The 12,610-nt window shown below is 39.9% G+C and overlaps 1 protein-coding gene across 4 annotated transcripts in view; it reads left to right on the top strand.

The window, feature by feature from the left end:
• The first annotated feature begins 10,488 nt into the window (after positions 1–10,488).
• The window catches only part of RSPO2 (R-spondin 2), a 155,307-nt gene continuing 153,185 nt past the window's right edge, over positions 10,489–12,610 (top strand). The window contains exons 1-2 of one of the 4 annotated variants that reach the window (XM_033125753.1): positions 10,489–11,235; positions 12,016–12,272. In XM_033125753.1, coding sequence (XP_032981644.1) covers positions 12,179–12,272 — 94 coding nt within the window. In that variant the 5' untranslated portion in view covers positions 10,489–11,235; positions 12,016–12,178. Of the gene's footprint in view, positions 11,518–11,551; positions 11,622–11,945; positions 12,273–12,610 lie in introns of those variants that run through there. The other 3 variants (XM_033125751.1, XM_033125754.1, XM_033125752.1) reach the window with 3 other exon arrangements.

Genomic DNA, 12,610 nt, shown 5'->3' with positions numbered 1-12,610 from the left:
TTATAATCCATTGATTTTTTTTTTCTTTTTGGAGCTTTATATAAAAATTCAGAGGAGTCTTGCTTCACTGGTTTTTCATGAAAGAAAACATTTCCTTCGCAGCTTGGAATTAAAAAATGCAACTATTGGAGTTGTTTTCCTTTTCCTTCCTCTAAAACCAAGAAACATATTTTTCTTTCTGCACTGAGACTATTACTGAACTATCAGATGACCAGTTAAGTCCTGAAACCAAGATATTTATAGTCTGTAAATATTTTTATGGTGGTAGTGGTGAGGAAAGGGGTGGTCTTCCCTATACACACAGACTGCCTTATAATTTTTTTTTTTTTTAACATTTAAAAGTAAAGTCTATTTTTCCTGCAATGAGAGCAAAGCAATCTAAGCCTCTGCTGGGAGAATTTATGGTGATTCTCTTTTATTGCATTCTCAGACATTGTGAATCTGTGAATTATACAGATTATCAATCAATTTTTGTGGTTCTCTTTCATGTACAACATAGGTATTGAGAAATAAAAAAGAAAAATTACAAACAGATTAAATTATATGTCAAACATTGCATTTTATTCTGACTCAGTTTTATCTCAAAGCATGTAGCCCTGGAAACAAAAACAGTGTACTTTAAAACATATCGGTGTTTGTGCATTAAAGGCAATTTAATGATGTGTAAGTCAGCTTTGCTTTGGTAACAAGTGAGCCCTCCATCTCAATAACTTAGAACAACAAAGGGGTGTGAGGGTTAACTGAGGGCCTGCTGTATGTGTCCTCTTATTCCAGGATCCAAGATAAAAGATCAGCTCTTATTAGAAACATGTCATTTTTGTACCTAAAGAAAAAAAGCAGGAGAAATTCACGATGGCTCTTAAAGCTTCTGTTTAGAGGTGGCATGGGTCGCACATGCTACTGACTGAAGCAAATCCCATGGCCAAGACTGATGTTAATGGCACAGGGAAGTGTGTTTCTCTCACAAGGCTCCATGGCAATGAATAAGATGAATGATTACCCTACAGGAGAGGGGAAGAATATAATTGAAAATCACAAACAATCGCCCAGGATGATCAAGACGAACTTCCCTAAACACATCACCAGTCCGTCCAGGGGGCTTTTAGTCTTTATCCTACTTCTATGATTTAGATCAGGACTCCCCCTGCCATGGAGAACACATCCAGAGTTCTTTCCTCCTGTTGTTTGATGTGCACTTAGGATATTAAAAAATAGGTTTTATTATTTGCATAAGCAGAGGAAATTTAGAAGCGTCAAAATTCTAAAAGAAAAGCATCATAGTGCAGCCCACAACTGGACAAAAAATATTGCTCAAGGTTTCTAATTTCTTCTACCTTCTCTTATTCTTTTTCTTTCTGCCTTCCAACCTCTCTTCTTCTCCCTTTCCCCAAATACATAATTTTATTTATTACATCTCTTACTTTTTCTTAATTTCTCTTATTTCCTATTCCCTTTTGTCTTTTCATTCCACTCATTCGTTCAATTAATCAACATTACTTCCTGAATACGTCTAGGATACCAAGATAAAACAGACATGGTCCCTACCTCAATTTATGAAATAAGAAACTCCTACTAAGTCTGTCCAAAATACTTTATCACTCTGAAATCCTATAATGATTTGTTCCTCAGGGTATATAGATTTGTAGGAGAGATAAAGACATACAAAGTTAGCTGCAATACAAGGTGAAATGTTTTAAGTGCCAGAAAAAGGTCATTGATATAGTGCTATGGAAATTCAGTAGGAGGAAATTATTTTTCAGATGGGGTGGTAGTAGATCAATCTCATATCTGAATTTTCTGATCATTTCCTCTTTTACAATGTCTGTCCAGGCCTCTGAATACAGTGTTTAGATAGCGGGATTCTTTTGCTTGTAAGTTACCGAAACCTAAATCAAATTGGCTTAAGCAGAAAAAGGAGATGTATTGCCTCACAAAATAGCAAAGTGTCAGGCATAGAATCTAGGTATTTAAAGGATATCATAAAATATCTTTCCCCTCCTGGTCTTTGCTTTTCTTGGTGTTGGCTCTATTCACAGGCAGGCGCTCTCCTCATGGTTCCAAGAGGGCTGCCAGACTAATAGCCTACAAGTTTAGAGACCTCTGCAGTTCCAGCTTTCTCAGGAGTTTCAGAAAAAGTGCTCCTTTCGTTGGTCTGTCTTGGAAAATAGTCCCACTCCTGAATCAATTACAGTAACAAGAGGAATGGAATGCTTCCATTGGTCAGGCTACCAGTCCAGGGGTCACATTACCAATCCTGGAGCCTGGAGGAAGGTGAGACTTCCTTGTAAATGGACACAGTGTGTGCGTTTCCTTATTAAGGAAAATAAAATTACTGCTTGAGAGGAAGGGAGAATGGAAAAGAAACATGCAAAAACAACAGCTGTCTGCTACTCAGTAGGGGCTTAGTAAGGTATTTTGGTAGACATCATGGTGTTGATTTTATCTATTATATAGGCATGTCTGGCTGCAAAGAGAATCCCTCTTTTTCCCCCTGTGAAGGCATTAAGAAGTACGATTGGTAATTGCAAAATCGTCATGGGGATGTTAAGTAAAGCTTAGGGAATATAGTCAATAATGTGGTAATAACTACGTATAGTGCCAGGTGGGTACTAGACTAGTGAGTGGGATCACCTCTTAAATTATATAAACGCCTAACCACTATGCTCTACTCCTAAAATTAGTATAAAAATAATATTGAGTGTCAACTGTAATTGTAGAATTAGAAAAAGGAGGAGAACGTGAAAAAAACACACACACACAACTTTATTATCCTCAGCCTTTTCATCCTGTCTCACTCACTGTCAGTCCTATGCCCTGCAGACATTGTCAAGCTTGTTTGTTTGTTTATTTATTTATTTATTTAAACACATTAAAACATAGTTAGCCTGATTATAACAGTATTTTAAGTCTTTGTGGGTCTGTTTATGTTGTCTATTTTTTCTTGTTCACAGTGACTTTTTTGTGTGTATGTGTCTAGTTATTCTAGTTATCTTTTATTTTGTGCTGGTTATTGTATTTGAAAAATTATTTGTAGGAATAATGTGAATTCAGGGTGAAGGTACTTTATTCTTGGGTGCATTTTGAATTTGTTCTGCCAACCCCTGTGGGCACTATCTGTCTAGGATAACCTTAATTCAAATTCAATGTTTGAGGGTCTCTAGACCACCCAAGTGATGTAAATCTGAGATGCAAAATGTGGTGAGGGCTGGTTTACTCTTGAGCCATCTTGACTCTAAGGGTATAGCTGGGGTACCAGCGTATTGTGAGGAGGGTCTCCTATTTAATCCTTCCTGAAAAAATTGAAAATTCACATTTTTATGTTGGGCCAATAGCCTCAGGATGAAAGTGACTTTTGAGCTCACTTGATATACTGGGTTCTTATTTGGTCTGTGATTCCTTACTGTCTTATTAGCTCTTTGTGGCTGTTGGGAAAACGTTATTACATTCAGCAGTTTTAGTAGTTCTCTGCAGGAAAGTTGGTTCAAATAATCTAGTCCGCCATTCCTGGGAACCGGAAGTCTTCTCTCTGAACATCCTGATCTATACTTCATCATTCTTGTTTTCTGCCCCTATTCTTTCATTGTGCTCTGCTTGTGGAGAGGTCTTACTGGAATGGGATAGCCAAATCTACAGTTTTGATGTGACATTATGGATCAACTTCTCATGGTATTTGCTGCACCTCTTTCCTTGTCTTGAGAGTGATGGTGTGGGGTCCTTCTGATTTCTCCAAAATACTTATCATCTTGGTCCATTTGGACTCTTATATTGTTGTGATATCTATCTTTCCAATCTTAACACATTTCTGCCATCTGAAAGCATGCTAAAAATTACAGTGTAACACAGGTGAGGGATCCCAAATATACAAGTGATGTTGCACGTGCAGAACTGTAGTATAAAATTGTAGCTGGGATTTTTAACTTACTTTCCCCCTAGAACTGAAATAGATGGGCAGCCACCTAAGGTCTTACTTGATTTGTATAACAGAAAAACTTTAGGTCTTGCTTACAGAAGTGTAACTTGAGTCACCACAACAGAGCATCACATTCCCAGAGCTCCTTGAATGAAGAGGAGGTCAGGTCTGTTGAGCAAGGACCCTCACTGTAAATCTTTCTCCTAGCCTTTCCCAAAAGGACCTGGTGCCATTCATTCAGATGACTGTGTTTGGGGGGAGAGGTAATAACCAGACTTTTGGGGACTACTATTAATTTTTTGACATCCAAAATGTCAAGAGGAGGGGCTTATGAAGACTAGGTAATTAATGGACTTTTGGCTTGGGTTCATTTCCCAGTGGGCCTAGTGGATCACCACATTCACACCAGCGTTATTTCCTCCGTTCCGGAATGAATAGAGTAGACAAAGTCAGCAACTACTAGCAGAACCTCACATTGCTTCTCTGCCCTGTGTTTACATTTTTGTATTATCATGTATACCAGATATGTATTATGATTTTTGAAGTTTCTGTAGTGTTCCAAAATTAAAGTGGCTTATAAAGATGAATATAATATTGCAAAGTAGAATACATTAAAAATAGGTGAGTAAAACACAGTAAAAAGAAAATAAGAATAGAAAGATAAAATGGAGCAAGAAATGAGACTACCGTGTTTCCCCGAAAATAAGACCTAGCTGGACAATCAGCTCTAGGGCACCTTTTGGAGCAAAAATTAATATAAGATCAGGTCTTATTTTATTGCAAGACCAGGCCTTTAATATAATATAATATAATATAATATAATATAATATAATATAATATAATATAATATAATATAATGTAATATAATACAATAATATAATATAATATAATATTATAATACCGGGTCTTATATTAATTTTTGCTCCGAAAGACTCATTAGAGCTGATGGTCTGGCTAGGTCTTATTTTCGGGGAAACAGGGTAGTACACAAAGAGCCTGCCTGTGTTATACACTGGCTGACAGTAAGCTACACATTTGCTTTTGAACAGTAACACAATTCATTGTAACCATAAGTTAAAGACAAACTAATTGCTTAGAAGAGGCATATCTATTTTGGATACTAGGACTGAAAAAAAGTGCTGGGGAGGGTATATTCTTTTCTTAGGGATTACCTGTTGTATTGTTTATCTCGATTTGCATCACAGTGAAAAGAGGTATACTCTTCACATGAAGGAAAACTGAGTCTAATTCTTAAAATAGCTAAGAATCTTTATGCATGTCTTGTTATTAACTGGATATAGTAACACTTCCTTCCAGCAACTGCATTCACACAAAAGAGAATGGAAATGACACACATTACTTTAGTTCAAAAGCGTTCAGAGCACACAAGATTAAATAAAGGAAGTAACTTTAAAACTTCAGGTCAAATCTTGAGTTTTCTCTTATGAGCTGGTCTGAGTTGGACTTCCTTGCCTCCTGGATCTCTTCCATGGGGATAGAGAGCAAAATGAGAACCAGGCCTTATCACATCAGTCTACAGAAGAGTTCTCATGTGGCAGGACACAGCATTAATATTTGGAGGAGTCAAATATTTACACATTTTTCAAATGTTAAATAAGTGATTATGGTGTGGCTTTTTAAAACAACAAAATAGCCTGGATAAGGAGTGGTCAATGACCTTGTTGAAGATCTTTCATATTAATTAATTTAATTATTTCATACAAAATATAATAAATGACCATAGGCTATCACATGCAACTAGCAAAATGGACATTCAGCTTATATTTAACAGGTAAACAATTATACTATCAATATGACTCAGTTGCAAAAATGATGTAATTTATTCCAAAGCAACTAATGGATAAATTCTAGACTGAAGGAGTGACTTTAACATCAACTGATTTCAACAATGAATAAGAAGATTGTTGAAAACTTCAAATTTGAGAATATGAATATCTGATAACATAAAAGATAAGAGAATTTTAAATCAGTTAGCTAATGAAAATGAGTGTCAGAGCCAAACTCAATCAAATCTGTGAACAAAAATTCTTAGGAAAGATTCAGAAAAATTTAAATCTGTTCTAATATAGTCTTGCCATACGGCAATAAAATCATTAACATCTTATGATTTTTAACATTTAAAAAAAGTATGCGGAAACTGCCAAATGAAAATTTAACAATGGCATGGAGAAAAGCTTTAAGTATGATACAAACACAGAAGCTATATAAGATAAGACTGATAGATTTAACTACATAAAAAATATTTTAAAATTTTCATCATAGTAATATATTCGACAGCAAAGTTAAGAGACAAATGATAAACTTAGAAAATATTTGAAACTTAAATCACAAAAGATAATACCAGGGGTGCCCCCAAAAAATATATACAAGTGGACACTTTGGTCAGTGTTACTCAAGCAGTAGTTTGCCGTAATCAGAAGTGTCTGGACACTGATGGTAACCACTTTGAGCACCTTTTGTAATCGCAGAAGTCAAATGTGACTTATATTCATCTTTTGTTGTTGGTATATATTGAGTATTACAATTGTAATAAAATTTTCCTTTCTTAAAGCGTGTATACATTTTTTTGGCACCCTTTGTATATATCTATATCTATGTATCTATGTATCTATCTATCTATCTGACTATCTATCTATCTATCATCTATCTATCTCCTATAATGCAAAAATAAATAACAAAGAACATAGAAAAGGAGGTAAACAATATCTTGGAGAGTTCGTGGAAAAGGAAATATAAATTGCTCGAATATATTAAAGACATATAATTCATTTCAAAGAAAAGAAATACAAATTAAAATTACTGAGATACCTGTTTTTGCCTAGGAGTATCAAAGATAAAAATATGTTGGTTGGTATGTAAGGAGACAGACCTTTTCACACACAGTAATTTGATAGAACCTCTATGGAAGGTAATTTTAAGAAGACATACACACACACACACACACACACACACACACACGCATATTCAAGTATTTGATCCAACTTTTCTACTTTTAGGAATTTGTAATGCAAAGGTAAAATGACCCATGAAAAGATTAATCGAAGCCTTGCTTATAATAGGAAAAGAATGAAGATAATCTAAGTAGCTATCAGTCGGGAGCTGGCTAAATACAACCGTACAATGAAATGATATGTGATTGTATGGAAAGAACAAGAAAGTTCTTTATGAACTGATAGTGAATGAACTCTAAGATGTATGAAAAAAATTGAAGTGCAGTTAGTGGATACATTATTCTAGTTGCATAAAAGACAAGAGGAAGAAAGTATGTATGTGTACACACCCACACATGCATATAGTCATACGTCACATAATGACGTTTCAGTCAACAATGAACCACAAATTCGATGGTGGTCCCATAAGAGTATACAGTGAAGGGTTTAGCAGAAGCTTTTGCAGACCTCACCAAGCTCCTTAAAAAGTTTGAAAACATGGAGCCCCCCAACATGGAATGGTTTTCATTAATAGAGAGGAATGTTCATGGTGCATTATCTGCTTATAAGCAAATCTCTGATGAAAAAAGAAACCAAGCAAACTACCATGGACATAGTTCTGAAACGAGTAATACCTCCTCAAGAAGAGCCTCGGGCAGGTCCTCCAGGTGGTATTCCAGGAAAACACATTGTTATCACAGGAGATGACGGCTCCATGCCTGTTACTGAACCTAAAGATTTTTCCCGTGAGACAAAGTGTGGAGGTAGGAGGCAGTGATAATGAAGATCCTCACCCTGTATAGGCCTAGGGGTGCTCCTGCCTTAGTTCTTAACAAAAAAGTGTAAAAAGTTAAACAAAATAGGAAAAAACTTACAGTATAAGAATATAAATTATTTTTGTACAGTTGTACAATGTGTTTTAAGCTCCATGTTATTACAAAAGTTGAAAAGTTAAAAAATTAAAAAATTATAAAGTGATAAAGTTACAGTAAGCTAACTTTAATATTGAAGACAAAATATTTTTTATAAATTGAGTATAGCCTAAGTGTACAGTGTTTATAAAGTCTATTGTAGTAATACCCTCGCCCTTCACATTCACTCACCACGCATCACTGATTCACCTAGAGAAACTTTCAGTCCTGCTAGCTCCATTCATCATGAGTGTCTTACACAGGTATACCTTTTTTTTTTTTTTTTTACCTTTTATACCATATTTTTACTGTACTTTTTTCTATGTTTAAATATGTTGAGATACACAAATAGTTATCATTGTGTTACTGTCATCTACAATATTCAGTATGGTAACATGCTGTATAGGCTTGTAGCCTAGAAGCAATAGGCTATCGCAATCTGTGTTTGTGTAAGTGCACTCTATGATGTTCGCACAATGATGAAATCACCTAATGACTCATTTCTCAGAATGCATCCCTGCTGTTAAGCGATGCATGACTTTGTATCTCTCTTTCTCTCTCTCTACACACACACACACACACACACACACACACACACACACACTTTCTTGCTAAGCACAATATATCTCTGAAAGTATACTCAAAACATGGAAGGTTCTACGTGGATAACTAGTTGTCTCTGAGGAGGAGGGAGGACAACTGTCTGGCTGGGGCAGAACCTTTTCCTTGTATGCCTTTTATTAAGGATTGTATTTTAGCTGTATGAATGAATTACACGTCAAAAAAGCGAAGTACACAAGTTGTCTCCCATTTATCACCTCATCCCCTCCTGCCTTCAGTTAACCTTTTTTATCACTGAAAAGTGTTATGAAGTCGACCTCATCAGTATGCTTCTCTGTGAACGGACACCAGGCACTTGTCTATTTACAAAGCTAGTTTAATGAAACCACCATCTAAACTCAGTTTGACCAAAAGTCCATTGAGCCTCCAAGATTGAGAAACTGTGAGCTCTGAGCCTCAACAAGAACACATTCAGAGTTTAGAAATGAAAGGAAGCAGAAATACAGGATTAAAGTTAATGATAGTTTAGGATCGCTAGGGTTGTATTTTTTAAAGCAAGAACATTCCTGGGTTCTTGAAATCTGGAAAAATATTCAGTGAATAGCAAAAAAAAAAAAAAAAAAAAAGAAAAAAAAATCTGCATTATCAACAAACTTGCCCCAAAGAGATTAAGTACCTTAAGAACTAAGTGTGACAGATTTTTGAGGATCAGTGGTGTCTTTAAAAAGCAGAGACAGACCAGGAGGAAGCACAACAAGAAAGGAATTAGGAATCTTCTTTTCTCCCAAAGCCCATTCTTATCTTATTAAGAGCATTAACCAATCTTCAGCAGAAGCAGTGCTGTTAGAATTCTTTTTTATGAACTGGATCTGTGAGTTTACTAACCTGAAAAGTATCTCTGGTTTAAAAAATGTCAACTTGAGACCTAAATGATTAAAATTATGGAAAATAATCTTTGAAGACCAGGTTGAAAAGGATCTGTAAATTTAACTAAGGATGACAGTGGCTAATTCTCATTTTTCTACATTGAAAACCCATCGATGATGAGTTTGTCCTCACACTAATTAGACCCCATAGCAAACTTCTTGATAGAAATAGAAAATGATTACAAACCAGAACATGGTAGAGGGGAAAGAGATCTTGGTCTAATTTCTTAAAAATACCACCAAGGAAGCTGTGATCCAGAGAAATTCCCAAAGTGACCCACGTGATTAATGATAGCGCTAGTTCTATTTGGTCTTGTGCTAATTTTGCTTTTAAATATTTTAAAATACACTGATAACCACTGATCTAGAATGGGTCTCAAAGCTGTACAGGAATGCAGAGGGCTTGTTTAGAGAAGACTTTGTTCTCCCGTGGATTTAACTCCTTTAGAAGTACAATAAATTTGGTGCGTGCATGTATGAGGGGAGTGGTGTTTATGATGATGGAGGGATATTCACTGGAATATAAAGTCGTCACACTTGGGCCACTCACTCCCAAAGCTGAAATGTTTCCAACTGCTTCCAAATTCTGTGATAAAAATCAAAGACTCAGAGAAACAGATCCACTGTTTCTGCAGTGTGTTTTGTCTCTGTGCCCTGTGGGCCAGTCTCAGGCTGAATTTTCTTATCTAGGAAATGGGACCAGTGACCTCAGCTCAGATTTACTTTGGTGTTGTCAGGCATGCATAAGAGGAATAACACTGAAATTCTTAGCACACAAATATTGCTGTGTAATAGTGACGCTGGTAAAGATAGTTCTGGGTAGGCAATAATGGAATAATTAATAAACATGACTATTCTAATGTTTTATTGTTTCTATATAATTGTCTCAAGTCTCCAAAATTTTGAACAGCTTCTGAAACTGAAGGCATAGTAAAGAAAACATAAGTGGTACAAAATGCTAGCATAATAATATGGTACCTGTGGCCATATCCACAAACATTCCTCCTGCCATCGTTAGCAGTATAAATTCTTATCTGTAGCCTAAAGGAGTAAATAAATACAGTCATTCCCACAGTAATGAATGCAAGACAGAGTTCACCAGAATGAAATCAGGTAACATCAAGTGTATTTCATGTAACATTTTGTTAAACAGAATATTCCCCAAACCCAAGGCGCCCAAAAGTATGATTCAGGAAACATTGAGGGTGGGGGGAGGATTATGAATGAAAAATACTTAAGTGGAAAGTGAACTTTTCTGTAAAGAAGCAAGGTCCCGATTTCTTGAGTATTGCAAGCAAGAGATCAGAGGTTTTTTTGGAAGTTTTCCTGGAGGAGAAACAAAGTCAAGAAAGAACACTTCCGAGGATAAAGCAAAAGCTATTGGCAATACGCTTTCACTACCTCAGCGGAGGGCGCCTTTCAGTTTCAGCCCGTGCTAATAGATCTTCCCGTAAAACAAAGCCAAGACGTAAATGAAAAAGTGGCATAGGTGTGGCATCTTTCGGGATGCGGCTCAAATTTAAACTCCGCTTGTCCACAGCAGCAGTCCCGGACCGGAGCACGGGAAGGTCTGGAAGAAACCACCAATCAGTCAGATCTTCCAGCAGGAAGGTCAGCACTGAGGTTGGAACCGAACCCGCAGCGCCGGAGAGAACGCTTTGGGGGTGAAGCCAGCTGGGCTCCCGGGCCTTGCACGGTCAGGGGGCGCCTCCGTGTCAGGTGCTCTTCAGTGTGGCCACCCACTCCAGGGAAGCCGGGAGGGGATTCAGTTGGGGTCAGGCTCGCTGGAAGCTGTCAGCTCTCTTTAGGACCTCAGGGAAACCCGAGAGTTTCTGGCGTTAGGACCCAGGAACTCCGAGGCAGCTTTGACTGAGATGCCTTGGACCACAGCACCACCTACTTATAGAAGCATCCCGAGCCTCAGCTGAGCAGCATCTCCGTCGGAAAGTGCGCTCGCCACATCCTTTCGGCCTCGCGTGAGAGTTCTGTCTCCCACAACTAGAAAAGGGAGAAACCTTAGCTGTGAAGTAGCTGTGGAGAGGGCTCAGGACATCGCCCAATAGGCTAGGGACCCAGAGAGTGAGAGCGGGCGTGCCCCTCGCCGGAGGCTCGCACTCCCGGGCGGGGACGCAGCATCCTAGAGGCTGCGGACGCGCCAGCCTCGCCGCTCTCCTGCCAGGCGCCGCCAGTCCAGAGGACCCTCGGTGCACTTCGAACCCGCGGCGGCCGCCGTAACCCCGAGCTGCCACGCGCTCCCGGTGGGTCTCGGCAAACTTTTCCCCAGCCCACGTGCTAGGGAGGCGGCTGGCTTCCGGAGCCGGGGATGGAGCGCCGCTCCTAGGCACGCCGCACCGCCCGAGACGTAAGAGCTCGCGGCAGGCGACCCGCGCCCCGCCACCGCGACCACGGCGCTTGGGTACCCCACAGTGGAACTAAAGGGCCGAAAAGCGCTTCTTTAACCCTGCGCCCTCAGTGCCTTTGGAGCACTTTCCTTTCCCCGGGGTCGCACACGCCCTTTCTCCGGGGTCGAAGCTTGCAGCTCAGCAGAGATTGCTAATTCACTGATTGTAATCACCTTCCTCTCCAAGTCGCAGGCAGCTGTGCGCGCTGGGTTAAGCTGCTCCGCGGCTTGTGCCAGGCTATGAGTTCGCTTCCCCCTCCCTCCCCTTCTTAAGTTGGGACGCGCGGAGAGGCCGCTGCCTCCCTGGGGCTCTCTCCATCCCCCACCCACCCTGTTTCTCCTCCTCGTCTCTCAGGTTCAAGGCGGAAAGGTGCTGACGGTGCCGAATTGAGCAGTGCGGCCCCGGGGCTAGTGGCGACTCTGCGTCTTCTCCAGCAGCGAGGTCTGCGCCGGCTCCTCCGATGAGCCCTCCAGTTCCCCGACTTTGAGAGGCATCTCTCACCCGTCCGACCGCCCAGATGCAGTTTCGCCTCTTCTCCTTTGCCCTCATCATCCTGAACTGTATGGATTACAGCCACTGCCAAGGCAACCGATGGAGACGCAGTAAACGAGGTGGGTCTTGCTCCGCCGGAGGTGCGTGGGGCCGGGGGGCGGGTCGCCCAGCTTACGCCCGGACTCCCGCGGCTCAGGGGCAGGATAGTGCCCTCTCCCCTCGCTCTTGCACACTTCCGCTCCCCACTATCTACAGAACCCTGTCTTTTCTGTCCTCGGAAGGCGCGGCGAGGGAGCGAGACGCGCGGAGAGCCGGGCGTCTCGCCGGCACTCAGGGCTAAGTGGTGCGGTCGGTGCCCAGGTTTCGTGCCGCGCCTCGACTCCTAAACTCTTCTCTTTCCGTCTCATTTCTTATCGGGCACCCAGTTTTCTTGTTCTTTTCTGTGTCTCTTTTTAGT

The sequence above is a fragment of the Rhinolophus ferrumequinum genome, chromosome 14 (assembly GCF_004115265.2).
Source record: "Rhinolophus ferrumequinum isolate MPI-CBG mRhiFer1 chromosome 14, mRhiFer1_v1.p, whole genome shotgun sequence".
Taxonomy (NCBI): Eukaryota; Metazoa; Chordata; class Mammalia; order Chiroptera; family Rhinolophidae; genus Rhinolophus; species Rhinolophus ferrumequinum.
This window is presented reverse-complemented; position numbering and strand designations above follow the sequence as displayed.